The 27,705-nt window shown below is 43.1% G+C and overlaps 1 protein-coding gene across 1 annotated transcript; it reads left to right on the top strand.

Moving 5' to 3' along the window:
* Positions 1 to 11,659: 11,659 nt before the first annotated feature.
* On the top strand, positions 11,660 to 17,253 carry LOC121005550 (protein kinase C delta type-like). Its single transcript, XM_040438324.1, has 6 exons — positions 11,660 to 11,774; positions 15,137 to 15,390; positions 15,539 to 15,627; positions 15,988 to 16,050; positions 16,980 to 17,118; positions 17,214 to 17,253. The coding sequence occupies exons 1-6, from the start codon at positions 11,660 to 11,662 to the stop codon at positions 17,238 to 17,240; spliced, it is 687 nt and encodes a 228-aa protein (XP_040294258.1). The 3' UTR covers positions 17,241 to 17,253.
* The last annotated feature ends 10,452 nt before the right edge of the window (positions 17,254 to 27,705 follow it).

Here is a 27,705-nt window from a genome sequence, read left to right as displayed (position 1 = left end):
GTACAGAAGGAGAGAGGGCTCTGCCCGCAACGGCTTACAATCAACAAGTAGGGAATTACTAGACTCCTTATGGGAGTACAGTAATATTCTCTAAAAATAAAAAGTAGTCGACATTGTAGCCTCCTATAAGGGCTACAAAATACAGCTTCTGGTTAGTGAATGACTGTAGGAAAAAGAGGATATCTGCAGGACAAACATTGGAGCTTTAAAAAGTAACTAAACTTTTATGCAACTTTTTTTTTTATTGTTCCAAATGCCCTAAAAAGCAGGAACCCGCTTTGATCAACTAATCCTGGCATAGCACATTGTTACATGGTACCCATGTGCTTTGCCAGTCTTTAGCCAAGCTCAGGGGGCACAGGCAGAATCAGTGATGTGTGCTCTTGTCTGTACACCGTTCACTGCGGCCCCACTGCTACAATACAAGAGTCCAGAAGTCAGCGAAGTGCGATTATAGTGAATTTAAAGCACAGTACAAACCAGGACATTGGGTGTCAACTTCTTTATTAAAAGGGCAAAATCCACTAATAAAGTATATTAGAAAAAAGATTTTTAGGGCATTTGTGACATTTAAAAAAAGTTGCATAAAAGTTTAGTTACTCTTTAAAGGGGAAGACTCCAAAAGTGCACTGTAATGTAAAGTTTCTATTTTTTCCTGTAGGGGAGCTTTCAGGATTTTAGAGTAAATCTTGCAATGTTTGGAACCGTATACTGTTTTCATTTCTGTCACTGACATACCATAGTGATGAGAAGAAACTATTTTGGTAGGTCATCTGCAATCATTTCTCCATTTACACATGGGAATTATCTCTATGCTAAGGCAGTTTTGTTTGGGCCATAGAGAAAATCACTAAGTTATAATATTAGAGTAAAAAGCATAACCAAGAACTTTCACTTATACTGTGTCTTGTTGGTTTACCATGTGTCCATTAAGTTGACAATGATTGGCACTATGTAATCATATTCCTATATCATTAAGATTTTTAGTTTGAAACATAACTACATATAAAGCACTCCACAGTGATGTAATATATGCAATAAATGTCCATTCCAAGCTTGCCTGCTCGAAGTGTTTTACTTTTATACAGCTATTTAACAGCAATTATGTGTTTTTAATATATCTGTTCATAGCTATACTTTTATGTTTTACATCTGAGAATCTTAGTTTGCATCATTATCTGAACGGTTTTCCATTATAAAGCAAACCCGCAAGGTCATTTTAATAAATAAATGACAAGCACTGAATCACACTTAATAAAATACAATTTATTGTATTATGCTTGCCAGGATCTGAATGATTTTTCACTATAGCATGTGGAAAATGAAAGAGGAAGAATACAGCTGTAGTGCTAAAAAGGTGTATGTTTTCCCTTTATATATATATAACTGAGTAATCCAACTTTGGCTATCATAATGGGTGCTCTGGTTCCAGCACCAAGCTCCCCTCTCTTCCACTTCAAATCTTGCTGGTCCGGAAGTGTGAAACCATCAACATGCACATCACCACTGCTGGCCAATCAATGGCCTCTGTGGTGTGGTTGGCAGCGGTGACATGTATGTATATGGCACATCACACTTCCAGACCAACAGGGACTGGCAATGGAGGAGAAGGGAGCTTGGCATTGGAACTGGAACATGTCACGACCCATGGTCATGGTCGTGACTGTGGATCCGCATGCAGTTGCCTGCGGTTCGGTTTTATTGTCAACCACATGGTGAGGGCTGCTGGTATGTTGCCTCATGTGTGGTTGCCGCTGGCAACATGTTTGGTACTTGGCAGTATAGCAGCCTGAGCTGTTGCTAGGCAGCTTACTGTCAAGTGCATGCGGTTTCACCTGGTTGGGTTGTGTGTATGTATGCACTTGGGAGCCGCATGCAGTTGCCCGCGGTCTTGGTGTTGTGTCAACCGCAGCTGGGGGCACTTAGTTGTATGCCTCAAGTGCGGTTGCCGCGGACAACAGATATGCATGCGGTTGTCTTTGGCAACGTGTAGTTTTGTCTATGCACTTTGTCTGTTTGTTGTGCACGAGGTTGTTTCTGTGCACTGTGACACCTCCCTTCACTTGTGGTTGTCCGCGGCAACGTCTGGTGTTGTGAGCATGTGGTGGCAGTGTCTCGGCCTGCTGGCTGTTCCTCAGGACATGGTTGCCACGCATGCCGTTGCCGGCGGTAACAGGTGAGTGTGTTTGTGTGCACTTTCTCCTTTAAGTGGCTGTCTTCCCTTCCCTGGTGTGAGAAGGGTTAATTCCCTTCCTTGTGTATGAACACTGGGTGTGTCTGTGTGTGGGTGTGGCTACATGGGCTATAAAGCCTCAGTGAAGACCTGAAGCTGAGGGGTACTCCAGCCTTGTTTGTAAGCTGGACGCACCCTCTTGGTCCCTTATACCATCTGCCAGTGAGGGCCACCCTTGTGGTCATACTGTCACGGCTGAGGATGGGGAAAACCCTCAGCCGTGCGATGCCAGAATATGGGAGGTCGCTACTTGGCCAGTACCACAGAATTAGGGAGCAGGTCACCTCCTAGAGCTTCCCTAATCTGACCCTGACTCCTGTTCCTCCGTGTCCAGGAGGAACGGGCTGTCTACCCAGCTCCTAGTTCAGGGATCGGCGGAGGGTCAGAAGGGATCCGAGGTTCCTGAGCATGAGCCCTCCTACCTTCAAGGTCGGCTCATGCAGCTAGGAGTCAGGGTCAGATTAGGGAAGCTCTAGGAGGTGACCTGCTCCCTAATTCTGTGGTACTGGCCAAGTAGCGACCTCCCATATTCTGGCATCGCACGGCTGAGGGTTTTCCCCATCCTCAGCCGTGACAGAACATCGATGACAGGTGTGTCTTCTTTTAACCCCTGCATGCTGCCTGGCCATATGAAAAGGGGTTCCCAGTTTTGGAGAACCTCATTAATTTTCCCCGTGGTGGCACTGCAGAGAAATCAAACACTTACTACCAGGTCTCCTCAGAGATCCTACCAGGTGGACACTTTGTGATGAGTTTATTGTCAAGGAACTCTAAAAACTTAAGACAGCCCAAAATGGAAAATCACCTTGAGCTGTGCAGATAGGATTCATACAGGATCAACCACTATGGATCACTAGAAGCTCTGGGGTAAGACCAGCACAGATTACATATTGTTTACCCACATAGAGGATAGACCATAAATGCTATATCCGGGGAAACCAGGATTTTAGGAAAAAAATTATATTGTGCAGTACAAAGTGCATATTTTACTATAAATAAGTTTGTGGTTTAAAAGATCTCTACTCATTCCCATGTTCCCCTAAAAAAGTAGCACAGACTGAACTGTTCTTTTAGTGAGATACACCATTGGACCTCCAGAGCAGCATAGAGGTTCAGCTGTATAATCCCTATACAGTCCCTACCTAATAAAGAACAGCATCCACATTAGGGAGAATGAAACAATAACTATTATTCAATGTGGGCTTGGAAGGTGAGGAGGGTACTACAATTGAAAGAAATGCTATGGCACATGCTTTCATGCATGAAGGTTAACGGTTATCTGTAACAGGAAATAGGTGTGGAATCACTGTACCAACAAACTGGTTTGACCTTGGGCTATCCCTAAGGGCATTCTCCTGACACTCCTCTGGTATTCACCCTTTAACCTTCATACAGGGATTTGGTCTTCACTGCAGTGGAGCAACCAGGCCGCTGCCTCTGAACAGTCCTGGTGTAGTTGACAGCTGACTCACAGGAGCAGAGAAACTGGTGTGATGCCCCCAGTGATCAGGCAATATTTGTGGACAGGTAACATGCTAAGGTCAGAGCAAGCAGAGTTTTTGCATATTTGAGAAATTAGTCTGAGGTCAGGGCAGGCAGCAATAGATCAATACAAGAGACAGGCTCAGGTCAAGACAGACAGAGGAGGGTCACAGTGAGAAACACAGGCAGAGGTTTGGTACATGGGCACATGGGCAGAATAGCACACCTTCACTGGTAACTAGCGAACTGGGAAACTTATTGCTCAGTCATCTCTTCCTGGGGAAGTACCCACAGATGTCCAGCCATGGGCTGGTGAAAATGCACAGGTGTGCTGGTCCTTTAAGAGCCAGAAGAAGTGCACACGCATCATAGGGGACAGGTAAAGAGGTCTAGCAGCTGAGCTCTGGCTGTGGCCACCAGCGGGGAACTGAGGACTCCGGTGACCGACCCTGCTAGAAGAGAGGAGAGGAGAGCTTGCAGGGACTGGCCGCCAAGCAGCATCAGGATTGAGTGATGTTGCGCCCATGCCTGCCTCGGATAGCGGGACGACAGTGGGTGTGGAGCACTGCCATTACATTATCTTACCAAATATAAAGAGCCATGTGAAAATGCTGTAAACCAGTGCGTACAGTCTGCACCTTCGGCAATGGATCTAATAGAGCCAGAAAGTTTGAACATGGTAAAAAGACTGATTTACATTAACTTAATATTTTAGTTTACTATATTTTTTTTTACCTTATTAAACATTATATATATATATATATATATATATATATATATATATATATATATTATACACACACATTGTTTTATATGAGATTCAATCTTTTGATATCTGAAAGTGTTAAAATGCACATATTCACTTGAGCTTACCTTTAGCATACTATCCTCTGCTGTTATCAGGACGGGAGGTGACTGATAATAAGTAAATGTTTATTCAAAGTCATAGAAAACAATAAAACCTTCTTCTTTCTGTCCTGCTCACCTGTCTTTACCAGCAGGTCATTGCCTTATCTCAGCGGTCTAGATGCCAGTTTACACAAAAAAACTAGCAAAATGTGTGAAGACTGTAGATAGCAATATACACATTCTACAAATTCCTCTTGATAAACTCTGTAGCTAAATTCCAAGTTATCAAATAATATTAAAAAATATTTCCCGTTATGATAGAAGTGTTCTTTCCATTATCTGTAGTTATCATGCAGTGCTAATGAGACTAAAACTACAGTCAGCAGATTTGTACCTACTGTATGAAACTGTCTACCTGTTCCATGTGGACTTGGCAGCTAAAGGCATCCGTGTTCTTCCAATGTTCATATGTGTCCGCATTGCTGAGAAAAATAAAGTTTTAATGTATGCAAATGAGCCTCTAGGAGCAATGGGGGCATTGTCATTGCACCTAGAGTCTCAGCTCTCTCTGCACCCTCTCCACTTTGATTGACTCGGCTATGTGTCATCATATGTACGCTGCCTGGCCCTGCCAATCAAAGTGTAGAGAGCGCAGACGTTGCAGAGCCTCTAGGTGTAATGTTAACGCCCCTGTTGCTCCTAAAGCCTCATTTGTATACATTACAACATCATTTTTCTCTGCAATGTGGACACATATGAAGATGGAACCAACACAAATACCTTCAGTTTGATAGGTACAAATCTGCTGACGGATGCCCTTTAAAAGTGCTGTTCGCCCCTAGGGGCCTTTCAGGCGCCCTCTTCTCCCACGTGGCCAGACCTGCGGAGGGAAGCATAGCTGGGTTCTGAATCCTTTGCTCCCCCTCTGCCTCTGTCACTCTTTAGCTCTCTATGTCAAAATCCCCCATGCATCATGTCACTGGGGCACACGATGCATGGGGGATATGTCCCCGCTGCAGCCAGTTACTGGGTGCAGCGGCTGTGTGACCTGGGAGAATGGAGCACGGCAGCAGCTAGCGAAGCAGCCAGGACCCAATAGCAGACAGGAGGTAACCATACTTCCCTCTGCAGGTCTGGCCATGTGGGGGTGGGGGCCACTCAAAAGGCCCCTGGGAGGTGAACAACCCCTTTAATACACCATACATGATGGTACGTGTATAAAGAAATCACATTGTCACACATCTAATATTCTAATAATGTGCTCTTCTTCATTTCAGCATCACTTCTCTGGAGCAGAGTCATCTAGTAATGTATCATGGATTACGCTCATCTGATGGCCAACTAGTGAAAGATTCTGAACCGTTTGTAGCATTCAGCATAACGTCAATGAAATAAAGTGTTAAAACCATCATCTGAGAAGTGTTTTGCATAAAAAAATTATTTACTCAGGCAAATCGTGGCATTTTCCATCAGATGCAGTATAACAGACAGTGGCAGATTAACCCCTTCAACCACAGTGACGTACCCATACATCACAATGGTTGAGGGAATGTATGGAGCGGGCTGCTGATCATGGCACCTGTGAGTTAAAAAATATTAAAAAGTTATGACTGTTAGAAAATGGTGATGCAAAGAAAAGGTACATTTTTTCAAAGGTTTTAAAAAAACATTTAAGTAGTAAAACCTATACAAGTTTGGTATCACTGTCTTCATATTGAGCTGCAGAATAAGGATAGCATGTCATTTTTAGCACAAAGTGAACACTTTTTTTAATTTATTTTTTCCGTCAATAACAGACATAGTAAATTAAATGGTGCACTTAAAAATACAACTTATACTGCAAAAAATAAGCCCTCATATGGCTATATGAATGGAAAGATTGGCTATTGGAACGTGGGGAGGAAAAAAATAAAATGCAAAACCAACAATAGGCCTGGTACTTAAGAGGTTAGGGCTCGTTCACACGACTGTTGCCCCTCCGTGCCTGTGCTGTGGACCGCAAATTGCTGTCCGCAATGCACGGGCACCGACCGTGGGCCAGCCGCATGCGGTCTTTTTGCGGTGCGGAGGCAAGGAACGGAACCCCAGGAAGCACTCCGTAGTGCTTCCGTGGGGTTCCGTTACGTGCCTACGTTCCGTTCTGCACCACATCTTCAGATTTGCGGACCCATTCAAGTGAATGGGTCTGCATCCGTGATGCGCAATGCACACGGCTGGTGCCCCGTGTATTGCGGACCCGCCGTATGTGGGCCGCAATACGGCAACGGAGGGGCAACGGTCGTGTGAACGAGCCCTTAAGCATACCATAGGCCCTGAGCTGTTCACAAAACCTGGGCTCCAGACTTGAATCCGAATTCAGCTTCGGTACCAGCCAGTACCAAAGCCAACTTCTGAATCAAGTTTTAAAATGTTTTTGAAGTTTAAAAATCGATGGCCGAAGTTATTCACGAAGTCTAACGAGACTTTAGAGATAACGAATTTCACCTACATTTGAATGCTGTACGGAGACGGATCTCCATACAGCATTCAAACAAAGTTTGGAATGAAGAAACTTTGGGTCTATGATCCAAAGTGTGCTTTGCTCAACCCTAAATATAATGTCAATGAAAAAAAATGTTTTTATCATCATTTTATTTTATTTCCATGAACAATGTGCTGAAAACATATTAAGTTTATGCAAACGGTGACATTTTCTATCAGATGTAATGCTGCTAGTACAGTGCCACAGTGACTCTGTATACAGCCTGCTTTGTGCATGAAGTCTAAGGCCTCTTGCACACGAACGTGTGCTCCCTGTGGTCGTGCTGCGGCCCGCAAAATGCGGGCCGCAATGCACGAACACCGTCCGTGGGGCAGCCGCAGCGGATCACGGACCCATTCACTTTAATGGGTCCGCGATACGGCCGTTCCGCAAAAAGATAGGACATGTTCTATCTTTTTGCGGAACAGAAGTACGGGACGAAACCCCACGGAAGCACTCCGTAGTGCTTCTGTAGGGTTCCGTGCTTCTATTCCGCACGATTCCGCATCTCCGGATTTGCGGACCCATTCAAGTGAATGGGTCCGCATCCGTGATGTGAAATGCCCATGGAACAGCACACGTGTATTGCGAATCCGCAAATGCGGTCCGCAATACGGCAACGGGGCGCACACGTTTGTGTGCAAGAGGCCTAAGGGAAATATCTCAGAAAACTTGGAGGCATGGGACACGACCTGATCATTTTAATGTCTTTCCCAGAAATCTCCAAAGGAAACAAGATATCTGCTGCACCGTGAACCTTTCTCCAGCTGTCTGACAGAGGTTTTCCCACCAATAACACTGATAATGTATGGATTAGATAAGCCATCAATGTCTGAAGGTTACAACCACTTTGTGTCAGGACTTTGTGGTGTGTGGAACGTGCATTGACCCATTTGGTTTCTTCACTGAACAACACAACCAAGTTCTGTGATAAATGGTAACATGTAACACATTTATATTGAAGTGTATTAGGCCCCTTTCACACGAGCGAGTTTTCCGCGCAGGTGCAATGTGTGAAGTGAACGCATAGCACCCGCACTGAATCCTCACTCATTCATCTCAATGGGTCTGTGCACATGAGCATTGTTTTTCACGCATCATTTCTGCGTTCATGAAAAATCGCAGCATGTTCTATATTGTGCGTTTTTCACACAGCCCTGACCCCATAGAAGTTAATAGGGCTTCAGTGAAAAACGCATTGCATTCGGAAGGATTGCATCCGGATTCTGTCCGAATGCAATGCGTTTTTCACTGATGGTTGCTAGGAGATGTTGTTTGTTCATTTTCAGGTTTTTTTCACGCACGTAAAAAAAAAGGCATCAAAACTGATTGTACCTGGGCGGTAAAAACTGAAACACTGAAAGCAATCGCAGACAAAACTGACTGAACTTTTTTGCAAAATGGTGCGAGTTTCACTGAACGCATCCTGAACACATACTGACACAATCCATATAATTCAAGTGAAAGAGACCTTAGGCTGCTTTCATACAGTCAGTATTTGGTCAGTGTTTAATCAGTGATTTTCATCAGTGTTTGGCCTCACGCACTGGCCACCAATGATGGGGGATTCGGAACGTGATTTTAACTAGGGGGGGGGGAAGAGGTGAGGCCGCACTGGCCACCAATGATGGGGGATTCGGAACGTGATTTTAACAAGGGGGGGGGGAGATGTGAGGCCGCACTGGCCACCAATGATGGGAGATTAAGAACGTGATTTTAACTGGGGGGGCGAGAGAGGGGAGGCCGCACTGTCCACCAATGAATATAATATTGGGGAGGGAGGGGCTCTGCCCCCTCCTGCCTGGCAGCACCTGATCTCTTACAGGGGGCTATGATACGCACAATTAACCCCTCAGGTGCGGCACCTGAGGGGTTAATTGTGCGGATCACAGCCACCTGTAAAAGATCGGGTGCTGCCAGGCAGCAGGGGGCAGTCATGTACTCAGTATATTCTAACTTGAAGCGTCCCCATCACTATGTGAACGCCTCTGTGTTAGAATATACTGTCGGATATGAGTTTTCACAAAGTGAAAACTCATATCTGAAAAAGCTTTTATGCAGACGGATCCGAGATCCGTCTGTGTGAAAGTTGCCAACGGCCACGGATCACGGATGCGGATGCCAATCTTGTGTGCATCCGTGTTTTTTCACGGACCCATTGACTTGAATGGGTCCGTGAACCGTTGTCCGTCAAAAAAATAGGACAGGTCATATTTTTTTGACGGACAGGAAACACGGATCACGGCCGCGGATGAACAACGGTGCATTTTCCGAGTTTTCAACTGACCCCTTCAAAGTCAATGAGTCCGCAGAAAATCACGGAAAACGGAACAACGGCCACGGATGCACACAACAGTGTTTTTTCACTGTCAGTGATTTGGCTTTAGTGGTCCGTGTCCGAATTTTGCTTCAGTTAATGAAAAGTGTAATTTTATTGCACCAAGGTCTTGTAGAAAAAAACGGACACGCACGCGGATGACATATCAGTTGTGCATCCGTTTTCTTTGACGGACCCATTGACTTGAATGGGTCCGTCCTCCGTTTTCCACTGACACGAATAGGACAGGTTATATTTTTTTGACGGACTGGAATCACAGATCACGGACGCGGAGAAAAAACGGAGGACTATCATTTTTTTTTCACAGCTCCATAGAAATTAATGGGACCTCCGCTAAACTGTGAAAAATGACGGAACGGACGCGGATGCACACAACGGTCGTGTGCATAAGGCCTTTGTGAGCCAAAACCAGGTGCGGGTCAAAAACACAAAACAGGTACAAATCTTTCCATTATAACTTATTTCTGTGCAGCCTTCACTCCTGGTTTTTGTCTCACAATCACTGATGGAAAGAACTGACCAAACACTGACTGTAAAAGCGGCCTTACAATTCATACACAGTGGTAGATTAGGAGAGAAGCAGCTTCATGAAGAAGCCGACTGAGCCCTAGTGCTTTATGTAGCATCATAGCCATTCAATTTCTTGGGATGAGTAAAGCTAGATTTAGACGAGCCAATAATAGTCCAGATTATCGGGAACGACTGTTCCTGCGAACGCTTAAGCCTCATTCACACGTCACTGTTCTGGTCAGTGATTTCCATCAGTAATTGTGAGCCAAAACAAGGATTGGAGCCTCCACAGACATAAGGTGTAAGGGAAAGATCTGCTTCTGTGTTTAGAGCCGCACCTGGTTTTGGCTAAAAATCACTGATGGAAATCACTGATCAAAACAATGACGTGTGAATGAGGCTTAAGCGTTCGCAGGAATTATTCCTAATAATCTGCCCATCTAAATTTGCTGCCGAGCAAATGCTTGTTTATCGGGTGATCCTGTTGTTCGTGCAGGCCCCACCAATCATCAGCATGATCTGCTGCCCAGAAACAATCAGGGGTGCACCACCAATGAGGCCAGGTGAGGCGATCGCCTCAGGCAGCACCAGGTAGGGGCAAGAGGGGGCAGCCGAAGGGCCATGGGCTGAAGGGAAGGGGTTAGGTTAAGACATTTGCATTGGGGAGGTGGCGCCATTTAAGTTTTCGACTCAGGCATCAGAAAGGCTAGGTGCACCCCTGGAAACAATGGTTCTGTATGAGGACGTGCGATGGCAATACTGATCCCTCGTCCTCATACTGTGAAGGAGATCGCTGCATGTAAATGGTGTAGTCTCCTTCACTGAATGAGCAGCCAACCATCATAAACCCGCCTTATGGTCCCAGCAGTCAACCCCCATGGATCAGTCATTCACTACATATCTAATCAGGACACTAAATGTATTGTAATGCAAGTTTATGCAAGTTTTAATAAACCAAGTTTTTAGGATCTTTTGTGATTAAAGTCTAATTTATAAGATTTCTGCTCTAATATCAGGAAATATATACAGATGTTAAAAGCCATCCTATACACCTAGTCCTACCTTCATATAGATATCAGTAATGTGTAACCTAATGTACAGATTCACTACAGCAGACCTAGAACCTGGGATCTAGACTCGGGGTACCCCCCCCCCCCCACCTTCACATTCTCAGGGAACCCCAGTGATAATGGATCTGCTAATGCCAGGGAATCACTAGGAAGACAACACATTTCTCTACTACTAGATAAATCTGCCTCCACAAGGATCATCTCATTCATTCATCTCCCAAACTGTCTTAAATTAATTTCCAGCAACTTTGCTTATCATCAAACCCCATAAGAAATATGCCAACCCAGAAATGCCAGTCCTGTTATATGAGCCCAATCTTCTGTTCTATAATATTTTATCAGTGGGAAATGATCCATGAATTTCTCTTCCCATCTACACCCTGGATGACACTCATGAGGTCTACACTACAATGTATGGGCAGAGCAGGTACATGGGGCACCAACACAGCAGGTGCCAACTGAAGATTCCATGCACTGTCCTGAGGTCATGTGACTGGCACACGCTCAACTGCCACTCACTTTTCAACTGTCGTCTGCCACGTGTGGAAGAAGGTTGGATTGCTCTGCGCGATTTCTGGAGAATGACGTCCAGCGACCAAAAAGAAGAGGAGAAGAGGAGAGAGGAAGAGGAGAAGAGGAGAGAGGAAGAGGAGAAGATGAAGGGAGGAGAAGAAAAGAGGAAGAGAGAAGAAGACAGCCTGGAGAAGAACATCAAGAAGAAGAGGATTGGACCCAACGCCAGAGTGTTGGAGGATGAGGAGCCAAGAGCAGGTATCTGGGGCACTTCATTTGTAACTGCTTCAGGACCAAGCCAATTTGGGCAGCAACATTTTAATTATTTCCACTTCGCCTTTAAAGATCTGTTATCCATCGTCATAGCCACATGAGGGGTTGTTTTTTGTGGGTGAATTGTAATTTTAATGCCACCATTTAGCTTTTCATATAATGTATTAAAAAAACGGTGGGACAGAATGAGAAAAATTCAATTCTACGATTGTTTTTTGGGTTTTGTTTTTATTGCCAGGGGCATATATAGATCTCATAGGGCCCCATCTAAAAAATTAGTATGTCCCCTCCCTTCCCCGTGACACTCCCTGGCAGCACAAAACGTAACAGCCTAGATTATTGATGCATTTACGAAGAAGCGGAAGTAATTTTAATTAAAAAAAAAGTTTATTAAAAAAGTCGTCCTCTATCTTACCCATTTTATTGAAACATGTTTAAAACATATGGTGCTTGTTCTGAACACCATATTTCTCATTGTATTTACAGCATTGGACTGAGAGAAATACACTGAGAAGTCTCCTGTGGCCCTTTACATAATATATTACAAAGCTGGCTGCCTACAACCACCACTAGGTGGAGCTCAGTGGATAGTAGTGTATACATTTACCATTGGCTGAAGCGGAAGCTATAGTAATCTATTTGTACTGAGCTCCCCCTAGTGGTGGCTGCAGGAAAATGTAGTGTTTTAATGCTAGGAACAGAAGAAGAAGCATAATACATATATATAATACATATGATAAAGACTAGACACTCAGGTATGACCAAGTTGATGGATTTATTGGCACAATCCACTGGGAATTTTGTAGATTTGTAAATGTTTTTGGTCCAAACACCTTCCTCAGACACAGATTGCAGTGGAGAATGGAGAGCCCAGCATGGAAAATGTGGAGTACCTCCTGGAAACGCTGTCAGCGGTCATACTTCAGTGCCAAGTCTTTATTCTCCATGAAACACAGCAATGTTGAATTTTTTTTTTTTTTTTTAAAGGGTTGAATTTTTTTTTTCTATTTTTTTTTTTAAACTTTGTTTATATATTAGGAAATCATACAATTTTAAAATAGTCAAACTTTTGCTTATTATGTTTCTTATATCAGGTTGTTGACCCCTATCTGCCCAGTAATATGGTACGGCCCATGAATCAGTCCGTCCTGTGTAATGCATCTGTAACCTAACTGAAAACATGGCCTCAGTCACATCACCCCCCACTGACATTCAGTAAGCAGCAGTGTTACATGACATGTATGTGCTGGGTCTGTACACACATGGGATAACTACATAGGACTAATGGTGGAAACCATTGTGGATATTACAACTTCTTCACTGTGTGTGTTTCCATGGCTACATGTCTGTAGGGGATGTTGTTAGGTTGTTAATAAAGTTAACTGTAAAAAAAAATACAAACACAACATATACAGGGGAGACAGGGAGAGCAATGGCAGATGTGCTTCTACACAGACACTGACAGACATGATGAGATGCTGCTGCAGGCAGTAATACTGTATATACTGTATACATATGTGCGGTATCTCCATACACTACTGTTCACCTGTCAGATATCTGGACAGGACAGGCTTTAGGGTCACATGACTGACGCCATCTTTTTTTTCTTTAGAGGGAGGCTATTGTGCAGATATAATAAAGGTCTCCCTAGAGAATGTTAATAAATATATATTAAAACATTGTATGACTTTCTATTCTCCAAATTAAAAAGTATAATTGTTAAAATAAGAATACCCCTTTAACCCCTCTTTCTGTAGATGAAGTATTACCAGAGGGTATTCTGCTCCATAGACATAGAATGGAACTGGGTTTAAACGGAAACTTAAATTTTATATTTTTTATTACTTTGTTTTTCAAAACCAACCCCAAAATTGGAAGGGCTGCCTGCATATTTATTAAAAAAAATCTCCCAATATTATTAGATGTAGATAAATTAGGCAACAAGCCATTCTAATGTATTATAGACCTAGGGGGTAATGTATCAAATTGGTGTTAAGTAGAACTGGCTTAGTTGCCCATAGCAACCAATCAGATTCCTACTTTCATTTTCCAAAGGAGCTGACCAAAATGAAAGGTGGAATCTGATTGGTTGCTATGGGCAACTAAGCCAGTCCTACTTTACACCAATTTGATACATTACCCCTTAGGTCAATAATACATTAGAATGGCTTGTTGACTAATTAATCTACATCTGATAATATTGGGAGATTTTTTTTTTATGAATATGCAGGCAGCCCTTCCAATTTTGGGTTGGTTTTTAAAAACAAATCAATAAGAAATATAAAATTTCAATTTCAGTTTAAACCCAGTTCCATTCTATGTCTATGGAGCAGAATACACTGTGGTAATACTTCATCTACACAAGGAGGGGTTAAAGGGGTATTCTGATTTTAATAATTATATTTATTAATTCAGAGAATAGGAAGTCATACAATTTCCTAATATACATTTATTAACATCCTGCAGGCAGATCTTTATTATATCTGCATAGTAGCCTATCTCTAAAGAAATAAGATGGCGTCAGTCATGTGACCCTAAGGTGACAGGTGAACAGTAGTAATAACCATAGGTAATCTTGTTGCTGACAGACTTGCCATCAGTCTGGCACACATGTTAGGCCTTATGCACACGACCGCAAATCGGAGATCTGCAAAATACAAATGCTATCCTTGTTGTATCCGCATTTTTTGACGACCCAGTGACTTCAACGGGTCCACACTACACATTTTGTGGACAAGTAAAGGACATGGATTATCTTTGAGCTTTACGCATCCGTATGTCGGTTTCGCACAAAAATAGACTATGTCCATAAAATGTAGACCATGGACCCATTGAAAACAATGGGTCTGCATATAAGATGCGGACAGCACATGGACCGCATCCATATTTTGCGGATCCGCGATTTGTGGACCCCAAAATGGATAGAGTCATGTGCATGGGGCCTGAATCATAGGAAGTTCTCCGTAGGATTCATAAAAATATACTAAACTTGCAAAGTATACCTCGTGCCCTCCTAACACCGTAAATATGCATTGCTGAGTGTGAAGGGGTTAAAAGGCTCATGTTTGGAAGCCCCCAGTGTTTGCCCCTGACCTGTTCCTGTTATTACTGCAGATTGTGCTCGTCTATAACTGTGACTTGGAGAACAGATTACATGTTATTAGTAGTCAGTGCAGAAGTCCCGGTCATTCAGGGGGTTCACTTACTTTTCCTGTAAACTATATATCACACACTTCAGATAAAATTCATTTTGCAGTGGAATACAGACTGGTCTCATATTCTCCACTTCTCTCATTACATTTCTTCCAAATAAACTAATATTGTGTAATATTCTTTTAACCCTTCAGGCCCCAGCACCGCTATAACACCCAGATCCGACCCCCAGCTTTCCATCAGCGGGTTTGACTTCCATCAGGTGCTGGGTGAGGGCGGCTTCGGTAAAGTGGTCTTGGCATCTGTCCGTGGCCGAAACACCTTCAAGGCCATAAAAATCATCATCAAAGAGGACAATGCAGAAGACCTACAGCGAGAGAGGCGGATACTCCTGGCGGCCAGAGACTGTCCATTCCTGTGTCATCTCTATGCCGCACTGCAGTCTCAGGTACGGAGGGGTCTCCCTGCTCCTCTCTCCATAACAGATGAAATATATGCTGTGTAACTGGGGATCACAGCTCTATTTACTGCTTTATACCACAGATGACTGATTAGAAAATGTTTCCCTCAATATAATCTTGTGCTTTGTTATACAGGGCCATGCCTATTTCATCATGGAGTATTTGTCCGGCGGCAGCCTGAAGGATCTGATTGATAACAACACGCTGAGCACCAAGATCGTGCGGTAACTGATCCTGAGATACATGGAAAATATAGGGAAGGAGATGTCCTGAAGATCGGGGGGAAAAGGGGTTTTAAAAGGGGGAAGGGGTTTCTCAGTGTAAAACTTCCCCCCGATAACAGTAACTTTCTCAACTTCTTCATGTATTATATCATAACTTATTTTACATTTATGGGTGATAATATTCATATACTGCTCACCATGGTCTAGAGCGGTTTAGTGGTTAATATCTAGTATCTGGCGGTCTATGGTGATACATGTTTACTATACAGTCAGCAGTTATATAACAGATGATATTTCCCTTATAACACATACAGAATGAGTTCATGGCATTGATACTTAACACTCTCCTGTCTTCTTCAGGTTCTACACAGCAGAACTAATCTGTGGCATCCAGTTCCTCCACGGCCATGGCATCGCCCATCGGTAAGAGGAATGGTATTTCTATTGTCTCAGGGCACAACTGATACCCATGGGCTATGTCTAGTCTCCTTTTTTTAAGGGTCCATTCACACATCCGTGTGTGTTTTGCGGATCCGCATTTTGCGGACCACACATTGCCGTCACTAAGAGAATATGCCTATTCTTGTCCGCTATTGCGGACAAGAATAGGACATGTTCTATTTTTTTCAGGATTGGAATTGCAGACCCGGAAGTGCAGTTCCGCAATTCCGGATCGGGGCCACACATCGTGCAGCCCCATAGAAATGTATGGGTCCGCAATTCCGTTCCGCAAAATGCGGAATGGAATTGCGGATGTGTGAATGGAGCCTAATTGGGCTAAATGCCACTACCAGATGCAGCCATGGGCAAGAGTGGCTATTTCTGATATAAGGTCTAATTTTATCTTTTTTATTTTGTATAACCCCTATATTGTCTGTCCAGTGACAGCTGATTTCTGATCGTCCAGGTTCAGTGATGATCTCTATCAGTAAATGACCATCACTGTCCAGGTCATTTTTACCACTGTGATTTTGTATGATTAACAAACATAATAAAAGACTTGGAGAAGTACTGATCTTGTTTCTTCCTCCTTTTATCTTGTCTTTAGAGTATATTCACACCTGAAAGATTTGTTACTAAATTTTCTGCGGCTGAAAATCAGTTCATTAGGTCAGAATGTGGTTGTTTCTGCAGAATGTAGAATGATTTCTGCGAAACCCCATTGAGATGAGTGGGACAGTCCTAGAAATCTCTGTAACAAATCTGCTGCATGTGAATATATCCTTACGGTGTGTGTCATCTGTCTGCATTTCTGACCTCCCTCCAGTCTATCTAGTTCTCAGTGTCAACCTTAAATGAGCGTTGTAGTTATGGACAATGAGAGAACCAGAAATTTTCTTCTTTCGTTGCAGAGACATCAAGCCAGCCAACATCATGCTGGATACAGATGGTCACATTCGAATCATAGACCTGGGGCTGGCACAAGACGGCCTGACTGCGTCCAGTAAGATCTGTGGACGGGCAGGAACATACCGTTACATGGCCCCAGAGGTGCACCTGGGGAAATCTTACACTGTAGCAGTGGACTGGTGGAGCCTGGGGATAGTTGTGTCCAAAATGTCATCTGGACGTTACCCATTTTACAGTGGCCGCCAGAGGAAAAAGGTTTATGAGTCAATTACCACCGACCATCCAACATTTCCACCATGGCTGGATATAAACCTGAAAGATCTAATTAAAGCACTGCTACAGAAAGACCCAGAGAAGCGCTTGGGTGTGTCAGGAAACATCAGAGCCCACCTATTTTTCGAAACCATCTGTTGGGAGGAAATGGAGTTGAGGAACGCGGAGCCTCCCTTTAGACCTCTCCATGTAAGTGAAGACTTACTGCATAAATGTTTTGAGGTTTACAGACCATAAGTATAACCTAAGTTGGAATATAGTCAAAATACTTAAAGGAACAGTCCACTTTTATTGAAAACTGATGCAATAAATCATTATTGTTCTGTATATGTAGAAGCAGGATGTACAGTTACATTTAGAAATACCTTTCTACACAGTGACAGTGAACTGCTGCTGTATATATATATATATATATATATATATATATATATATATATCTGCATTACTTAATACCAACTCGCAATCTTATAGCAGAAATGCTTCTATTGGGTTTGAGGATATTCTAGCCAGGTTCATGTGAATATGGGTGAGTCATGGTACTGTAAGTAGTTATATACATACATATGAAGGGTATATAGAGTGAAGGGAGAAGATAAAAAGATAGAAAAATATATAAATTTACACTTCTTTCTCTTGCAGCATGATCTAAAGAGGAGCCATCTGGAGTGGTCGGAAAATGAACCAGCTGTTCCCCCTGTGTCCGGCTTTTCCTTCCTGTCACCTAGCTGGACACAGTAGGTTGAACCCTTTCCGCCAGCCCAGAGACCGAGCCTCCTCTGCCCGCTGCTTGTGTACCAGACCTTGGCTTGCCCCAGACTATGCCACTCTCTGCTGGTTTACTGCCATGAACATCATCATATTGCCGCCCCAGTCTCTTGGCTCTGATTCCTCTGATCTCTGGCTCGCCCCCGAGGACTCTCAAGACACGGACTCTTCCATCTGGGACCGGTGAGCTCAGGATAAATATCAGCATTTCCTGGAGCTTCTACACCGGATATAAGTAAGTATATGGGCATTTGATCCAGGGAATATTTTCCGACTGCCATATCTGGAGTCAGGAAGGAGTGTTTTTCCCCTTATATCAGGACAAATTGGCAGATGTCAAAGAAGGGGTTTTTTCTCGCCTTCCTCTGGATCAACACAGCTGCCCTTCCCTCCAAATTTACCCAGCCTAATCCAAAGTACAATTTGGCCAAGTTTTGGGGACACATTATTTAGTAATTGATTCTGGGACTAATCTGACTGCCGTACGTGGAGTCGGGAAGGAATTTTTCCTCATTTGTGGCTGAATTAGCAGATGGCTCAATGAGGTTTTTTCGCCTTCCCCTGGATTATTAATAGCTGATCCAGGGAAAACGTCTGACTGCCCAAAGTGGAGTCGGGAAGGAATTTTTCCCCATTACACAGGGGTTTTTTCGCCTTCCTCTGAATCAATTAAAGTCAATGGATGTAACATATCCTTGACTTTGATATAGATTATACATCAGAACATCTGTCCCCTCAAAAAGAAAAACAGATCAAATCAATAAAATTCTCTATTTCTACCCCTATATCTACCCCTAGGGAGTGATTTGACTTTTTATATTTTTTAAAACTTTTTTTTTTTTACTTCTTTTCTAAGCCCCCTTAGGGAACCTGAATATTATCTCTAGATTGCTCCTCCCTTGGGGTTCATGCGTATTATGTGGGCACCAGCCGTGTGCTCATTGCATCACGGATGAAGATCCATTCGCTTGAATAGGTCCGCAATCCGAAAGGTCCGGTGTAGGAACAGAGGCATGGAACCCCACAGAAACTGGCACGGAACCCATGGAAGCACTACGGAGTGCTTAAGTGGAGTTTCTCTTAGTGCCTCCGCAACACAAAAAAATAGAACTATTTTTTTTGTGGTGTGGACGGATCACAGACCCATTCAAGTTGAATGGGTCTGGATCTGTATGCGGAATGTGCCGTTGCAAATTGCGGTCCCCAATGCCATGTAACGGCCGACCAATGGCTGTGTGCATGAGCCCTTATACTGCAATGAATTAGGATTGCAGTGTATGGAAGATTTGCTATGTTCATGTGGAGCAGCAGACACCTGCAGACCTCCATAAGAACTACAGCTGTAAGCCTGGGAGCCTTCCTGAGTCTCCAGACTATTGCAGAGAATGAACAGCCTCCTCAATCTTCAGGCATGGAAGCAGTACAGGATACTGGGAGTGCAGAACTGCTGGAGAAAGCCATCTCAGATGCCACGGTCACAATTGACCATGACCTCTGAGGTAAATATGAGCTAACCAGTTCATAACAAACCAGGTTCATTATGAACTTTGCTTTTTTTTCTGCATGGCAGACAAACCTGAACCTTTTTAGGTTTGTATCCAGACTGATCCAGTAAAACTGCGCGTAGCACATGTGGACTGGAAAAAAGCAGTAGGGAGGAAGAAGGTTGGTCACATGACCCTGAGAGGAAGTGGGGGGAGGGTTGCCCTGATTGGCTCACAGGCTAACAGACAGCTTATATGAGCCAATCAGTGTTGCAGCAGGCAGGGAGGTGCCCGAGCAGAACATCATTCGGTGCTGGGCTGTAAATCAGGGTGGATGGGTGTAGCAGTGTCTGTCAGAAAAATGATTTTAGGGAGTCAAGGACAGTCAGAAATCAATCAAGCTTGTATTCTACTGCTAGGGAGAGTGAAGGAAAAAGCTAGAATTACAGAGAAGAAGAATTGTATGTTTAGAATAGGGACAAGCAGGGAAGCTGTCAGCCAGGGAGTGAGGTGAGGAGCTGAGGCTGACACTGCAGCTGCTGCAAACCTCTAAAGCAGCTACTTTTTTTTTTTGTAAGGGCATCTCACATAGTTAATTATTTTTTTTTGTTTGTTTTAAAAACTGTATAAAATACGCAGGGTGGCAGACAAAACATCAGTGAATGATTGTAATAGTAGGGCTAAATCCATTTATTTCCATTTATTCATTTATTATCTCTCCGCAGTTCCATTTTTTTTTTGGGAATGGGGGAAGTTATTGAATTTATTAAAACCAGCATATAGGTGAGTATTACACCAAGGGTAGCACACAAAAATATCTGTAAAAGGACAACAAATTTAGGCCTAAATCTGTTTACGTTAACCTACAGCATGTCTTTAAACATGCTGTATGTTAACGCTGTCAAATTTACTATTGATGTCATTGGTTTCGAAAGTTGGGGAAGGAAAAATAAAAATTTCTGAAAAAAAAATAATGAAAAGAGTTAGCAAGTTTTCCTAAACATTCTGACTACTAGGAGAAAAGAGGGTGTTATATACCAATTTTAAGGGCAATTGAAGCAACTTTGGTTCAGTCCAAATTGATCAAGGTCTGAACAATTTTTTTTAAAAAAATTGTGGAATCTGAACCGAACCGAATTCTGAGTGGTTCACTCATCTCTAATATGAGAAGTTAAATGTTTGCAATCTGCATCATTGCCATTTGCAGACATTAACCCCGGGTGTCTGCTGTTTAAAACAGCAGAAATCCGGGCACCATGGTGTCCACTGTGCTCAAAAAGTGGGCGCTATCTTTAACCCCTTAAAGGGGTTGTCCGGGTTCAGAGCTGAACCCGGACATCCCTCCATTTTCACCCCGGCAGCCCCCCTGACATGAGCATCGGAGCAGTTCATGCTCCGATGCTCTCCTTTGCCCTGCGCTAAATTGCGCAGGGCAAAGGCATTTTTAGGAGTTCCAGTGACGTATTGGGGCTCTCCATGGGGCTGACAGAAACCCCGGTGATGTCACCGGCACTGATGGGCGGGTTTTAGCTCTGCCCTAGCCAGTAAAACGGCTAGGGCAGAGCTAAAGCCCGTCCCTCAGAGCTGGTGACGTCACCGAACACACTGCCAGGCGGAAGTTACCGCCTGGCAGTGTGTTATTGAAAACAAAAGAGCCCGTGCCCTGCGCGATTTAGCGCAGGGCACGGGAGCGCATCGGAGAATGAGATGCTCCGATGCTAGGCTCAGGGATGCTGCCAGGGTGAAAATAAGGGTATGTCCGGGTTCAGCTCTGAACCCGGACAACCCCTTTAAGGACTCAGCCCTATTTCACCTTAAGGACTTGACCATTTTTTGCAAACCAACCTGACCAGTGTCACTTTAAGTGCTGATAACTTTAAAACGCTTTGACTTATCCAGGCCATTCTGAGATTGTTTTTTCGTCACATATTGTACTTTATGACACTGGTAAAATGAAGTAAAAAAATTTTTTTTTTATTTTTTTTAAAAATACCAAATTTACCAAAAATTTTAAAAAATTGCAAATTTCCAAGTTTAAATTTCTCTACTTCTATAATACATAGTAATACCTCCAAAAATAGTTATTACTTTACATTCCCCATATGTCTACTTCATGTTTGGATCATTTTAGGAATGATTGGGAATTTTATTTTTTGGGGATGTTACAAGGAGTAGAAGTTTAGAAGCAAATCTTGAAATTTTTCAGAACTTTTCAAAAACCCAATTTTTAGGGACCAGTTCAGGTCTGAAGTCACTTTGCAAGGCTTACATAATAGAAACCACCCATTCTAGAAACTACACCCCTCAAGGTATTCAAAACTGATTTTACAAACTTTGTTAACCCTTTAGGTGTTCCACAAGAAGTTATGGAATATAGAGATACAATTTCAAAATTTCACTTTTTTGGCAGATTTTTCATTTTAATAATTTTTTTTCCAGTTACAAAGCAAGGGTTAACAGCCAAACCAAACTCAATATTTATGGCCCTGATTCTGTAGTTTACAGAAACACCTCATATGTGGTCATAAACTGCTGTACGGGCACACAGCAGGGCGCAGAAGGAAAGGAATGCCATACGGTTTTTGGAAGGCAGATTTTGCTGGACTGTTTTTTTTTGACACCATGTCCCATTTGAAGCCCCCCTGATGCAACCCTAGAGTAGAAACTCCATAAAAGTAACCCCATCTAAGAAACTACACCCCTCAAGGTATTCAAAACAGATTTTTACAAACGTTGTTAACCCTTTAGGTGTTCCACAAGAGTTATTGGCAGATGGTGATGAAATTTCAGAATTTAATTTTTTTTGCAAATTTTCCATTTTAATCCATTTTTCCCAGTATCAAAGCAAGGGTTAACAGCCAAAAAAACCTCAATATTTATGGCCCTGATTCTGTAGCTTACAGAAACACCCCATATGTGGTCATAAACAGTTGTACGGGCACACGGCAGGGCGCAGAAGGAAAGGAATGCCATACGGTTTTTGGAAGGCAGATTTTGCTGGACTGTTTTTTTTGACACCATGTCCCATTTGAAGCCCCCCTGATGCACCCCTAGAGTAGAAACTCCATAAAAGTGACCCCATCTAAGAAACTACACCCCTCAAGGTATTCAAAACAGATTTTATAAACGTCGTTAACCCTTTAGGTGTTCCACAAGAATTAATGGAAAATAGAGATACAATTTCTAAATTTCACTTTTTTGGCAGATTTTCCATTTTAATATTTTTTTCCCAGTTACAAAGCAAGGGTTAACAGCCAAATCAAACTCAATATTTATGGCCCTGATTCTGTAATTTACAGAAACAACCCATATGTGGTCGTAAACCGCTGTACGGGCACACGGCAGGGCGCAGAAGGAAAGGAATGCCATATGGTTTTTGGAAGGCAAATTTTGCTGGATTGTTTTTTTTGACACCATGTCCCATTTGAAGCCCCCTGATGCACCCCTAGTGTAGAAACTCCCAAAAAGTGGCCCCATTTTACAAACTACGGGATAGGGTGGCAGTATTGTTGGTACTAGTTTAGGGTACATATGATTTTTGGTTGCTCTATATTACACTTTTTGTGAGGCAAGATAACAGGAAATAGCTGTTTTGGCACAGTTTTTATTTTTGTTATTTACAACATTCATCTGACAGGTTAGATCATGTGATATTTTTATAGACCAGGTTGTCACGGATGCGGCGATACCTAATATGTATACTTTTTTTTTATTTATGTAAGTTTTACACAATGATTTCATTTTTGAAGCAAAAAAAATCTTGTTTTAGTGTTTCCATAGTCTGAGAGCCATAATTTTTTCAGTTTTTCGGCGATTACCTTGGGTAGGGTATGATTTTTGTGGGATGAGATGACGGTTTTATTGGCACTATTTTGGGGTGCGTGTGACTTTTTGATCGCTTGCTATTACACTTTTGTGATGTAAGGTGACAATTTTTTTTTATTTAGCACAGTTTTTATTTTATATTTTTTATGGTGTTCATCTGAGGGGTTAGGTCATTTGATATTTTTATAGAGCTGGTCGATACGAATGCAGCGATACCAAATATGTATACTTTCTTTCTTATTTATGTAAGTTTTACACAATAACAGCTTTTTTAAAACAATAAAAATGATGTTTTAGTGTCTCCATATTCTGAGCCATAGTTTTTTTTTTTTGGGCGATTGTCTCAGGTAGGGGCTCATTTTTTGCGTGATGAGGTGACGGTAGGATTGGTACTATTTTGGAGGGCAATCGCCTTTTTGATCGCTTGCTGTTGTACTTTTTGTGATGTAAGGTGACAAAACAATTGTTTATTTAGCACAGTTTTTATTTTTTATTTTTTACGGTGTTCATCTGAGGGGTTAGGTCATGTGATATGTTTATAGAGCCGGTCGATACGGACGCGGCGATACCTAATATGTATACTTTTTTTTATCCCCCTATTTTTTACCAATTTCTTTTTTAACTTTATTTGGGGAAAATAACATTTTTGTTTATTTTTACTTGAAACTTTAAATTTTTTGGGGGGAAAACTTTATTTCTTCAACTTTTTTTTTCACTTTATTTTTTGTCCCACTTTGGCACTTGAACTTTTTGGGGTCTAATCCTTTACAATGCATTCCAATACTTCTGTATTGGAATGCATTGGCTGCATGAGTAATACTGTGTGTATTACTCATACAGCTTCCAGCCTGTGAGATCCAGGGGGCTGGATCTCACAGGCTCTTCACCAGAAGGCAGCGCGATGCCTTCCATAGACATCGCGCTGCCTTCCATGCCATCGGGTCCCCCCCACAGACGCATGGGGACCTGATGGCACCGCCGCACATACGCCGCAACCGCAGGTAAAAGCCGCAAACCGCAGGTCCGAATTGACCTGCGGTTTGCGGCGATCGCTGATACGGGGGGGTCACATGACCCCCCCCGGCGTTGGGACAGGATGCCCGCTGGGACATGATGCGTCACTGGGCATGCGCCGATCCCAGTGACGTGTTCGCTGTTTCCTCAGCCAGCTAAATCGCCGGCACTGCGCCTGCACGGGATTTCGGATGCAGGCGAGAGGAGGTTCGGGGGTGTTTGCCGCAGAGCGCGCCGCTGGGGAGGGGGGGGGAGCACTTAGCCTCGCCTCTGGGAGGCGATTTAGGCGATCTTGGAGGAGTTATTAGTTTTCAAATTTAGGCGGGCACGGCACTTCAGAGGGGCGTTCCTGGGCACCGTGGACAAAGAATAACGCCCCTCTGGGCTCCTTACAGCTTCATTTGAATATCATAAAAAGCGTTTTTTTGAAGAAATGACAAGACACAGAATAAAAAGAACAAGACATATGGAAATAAGGTACTTTATTACACATGGATTCCTAAAAAAAATTTTTTGCTAATATGCTAGTGACAGATTATATATTTCGCTATTGATGCAGAGCTGGTAATCCAGAGTTTTAGTTTCTAAAGCAAAATGCACCTAATTAGGTTAATAGTGTGAACACAAGGAAATATCAAGCAGTAAAACATAATAGTCACAGGCTACACACAGTAGGGCAGATTTATCATACCCTGGTAGCATATCCCAGGCTATGATAACCAGGCTCGCTGCTGGAGACACCTCGTCATAAAGTAGGTGCAGCATTCGGTATTCATGTGCCTGAATTGGAAACTATGCCAGCCGCTGGCGTAGAATATGATAAATGTGCCAGAAGACTGGCATAGAAGATGATAAATAAAGTGGAGCCACCAGCCCTGCCCCTACCCTCGTCATGCCCAGTTTTTGAGAAGGTCACTTTACATAGACAGATTCATATGGTTTTGAAAGATGAAATAAAATACAGTATGTGGTTTTAATAGACTGTTAAAGAAAGGCTGGGTCACTAGTGTGGCCTGGTGCCCTTTAGTACATTATTACAACTATTGATACCTTATTACATTGGGCTTACTACTCCAAGTGTGTTTCAACTCTGCTTCATTGCTGGACATCCACAGCTCCAGATCAGCAGCATCTCCAGATCAACTACGTCTCTGGATCTGCTATGACTCGGCCTCTACTGCATCTTTGACCCAGTGACTTGACACTTGGAGGATACATCACTACGGGAGCCAGTCATTGGCTGCAGCAGTGCACGTAACATCCCGTCCATGCCGGAAATTTAAATGCACAGACTAATACATGTGCAGTGACCAGAAACGGGTACGCTGACGCCACTTATGCAGTGGGTCAGGATACGGGTGGATAATAGTCTGTATTTGTTCGTGACACCAATTGCAGCGTGCACAGAGTACTATCCCAGGGCCCTTCCAAGGTGTTATAACGCACGTCCCAGATTAGGAATGTCAGAGTGGTGTAATGGCCGATAATGTCTCTATAGGGTGGTGATAATTGTGTCAACGGTGTCTCCTACCTGGGTACGGCTGGACTCCTGGCTCACTTGCAATAAATTTGAGTGTAGTGATAGTAGAAGTAATACAGGAATTTTGCAGCAGAAAATGATGTCCAGACCTTTAGATGAAGTTCAAACGTTTCTTTACTGAAGATAACTTGTATCCAAGCAGTATACAGCTTTGGTCTCTGGTCCCAGCAGGTTTTAGCAATGATTGGCAGGAATAAATGCTTCTGCTTGATATGTGGGGAGTTTGCAGGATAAGACATCTGCTTGGTAGCTCTGTAACTGTGGCAGGAATTAATATTTTGCGCTTTTCTGTACTTCTGCTGTATGGGGACAGACTAGCTGAGGAGGAATGGCTTCTCCTAGGTCTCTGGACTTGACTCACAGATAGATTCTCAGGGGATGTTTTCTTCCTGGAACTCTGGAGGTTGTAGTCTCTGCTTTTCTTCATCCAGTCGAGGCTGAAGTTGCCCAGATTGGGAATGTGATCAGGTCTCAGCCGAGACAAGATCCTTGCTGTCTTCTCTATGCAGGGGATCTCCTGAAGACTATCACACAGCCTTCCCCTATCAGGGGGGAGGCTACACTAACTCTAACTTCCTTCTCCACCCATGCTGCAGGATGTGGGAACAGCCCACTTCGTTCACAGAGGGGGAGCTAAGCTGGAATAATCCATTCAAACCTAGATACACTAAACTAAGACTAATACCTGGCCAATGCGTTGCTGCCACCTGCTGGTGAACCTGGAAAATGACAAGAAACAATTGCATTTAACAGGATTTTAGATGTACAGTTGTGAAGACATAATATAAATTACATCAGATGACAATGTAAAGGCTCTTTGAAGATAGTAGCGGGGTAGAGACGTGTAGTGACACAACTCTGGGGTGTTACACATGGAGAAGAGAGCGGTGGATTAAAGGAGCCGGAACAGAGTTCATCATAGCAGGAAAGTATGCTTGCCTCCACAGGTCTAGGGGTAGGGGGAGGATTAAAGGCTTATTGAAAGCTGGAAACCCCATTTAAAGAGCAAAGGCAAAAGCAAAGGCAAAGGGACTGTCCTTCCACGTGGGAAGTATGCACTTGATAGTCTTGTAGATAATGTAAATGAGGTCTTGGTGACCCTTCCGGCTTGAGGTTCCAGGAGCCAAGTCATTTTCTAATAAGGTCCCACTGAAGGGGTACGGTACACACAAGGAAGGACATGGATTCTGCCAGATCAAAAGGGATCAAAGGAGTAGGGAGTAGAGTTTGTGAACTTCATAAAATATGATGTAAGATTCATTAAGAAATTCAGATTTGAAAGAATGTACGGTACCTTGAATTTGGCTTGTGTAAAATGTTTGCTAAACTAATTGTTCAAAATGTCCAATAATCTATGCCAATTCACATGATGTAATAGGTCACAAATAAGAGCATTTTGTTCAAGCACAATCCCATTGTGCATTAAAATGTTGGCCTTTCACAAATATGTTTATAGTCATCTCTGGCATTCAGCTAACAAAGCCAAAAACATGGTATTTTTCAGGCAATTATACGTGTGACACGTGAATTAACTGGACAGTTATATACCAGAGCTTGGCACTTTCCATGTAATTTATATTTCAATGCAAATACATATGCAGCGAGCAGGCTGAGGGGTGTCTGGATGAGTGTGGCCGGATGGGGGTTGTAGTTTTGGTATTCACGGTGCTGATGCTCCATGGGCTGGCTTGCTGTGGAAGGGCAAAACTTTTCCCCCATTTGGGGCACTCTGGTTCTGGGGTGCTCCTGCCTGATGACGCTTGAGGTGCCCTTGGTGTTAAGGGTTTTATGGTGCAAGGCAGCGTCCATTCTTGCAACTGAGGATGT

The sequence above is a fragment of the Bufo bufo genome, chromosome 6 (genome assembly GCF_905171765.1).
Source record: "Bufo bufo chromosome 6, aBufBuf1.1, whole genome shotgun sequence".
Taxonomy (NCBI): domain Eukaryota; kingdom Metazoa; phylum Chordata; class Amphibia; order Anura; family Bufonidae; genus Bufo; species Bufo bufo.
The sequence above is the reverse complement of the archived record's forward strand: the minus strand, read 5'-3'. Positions and strand labels throughout refer to the sequence as shown.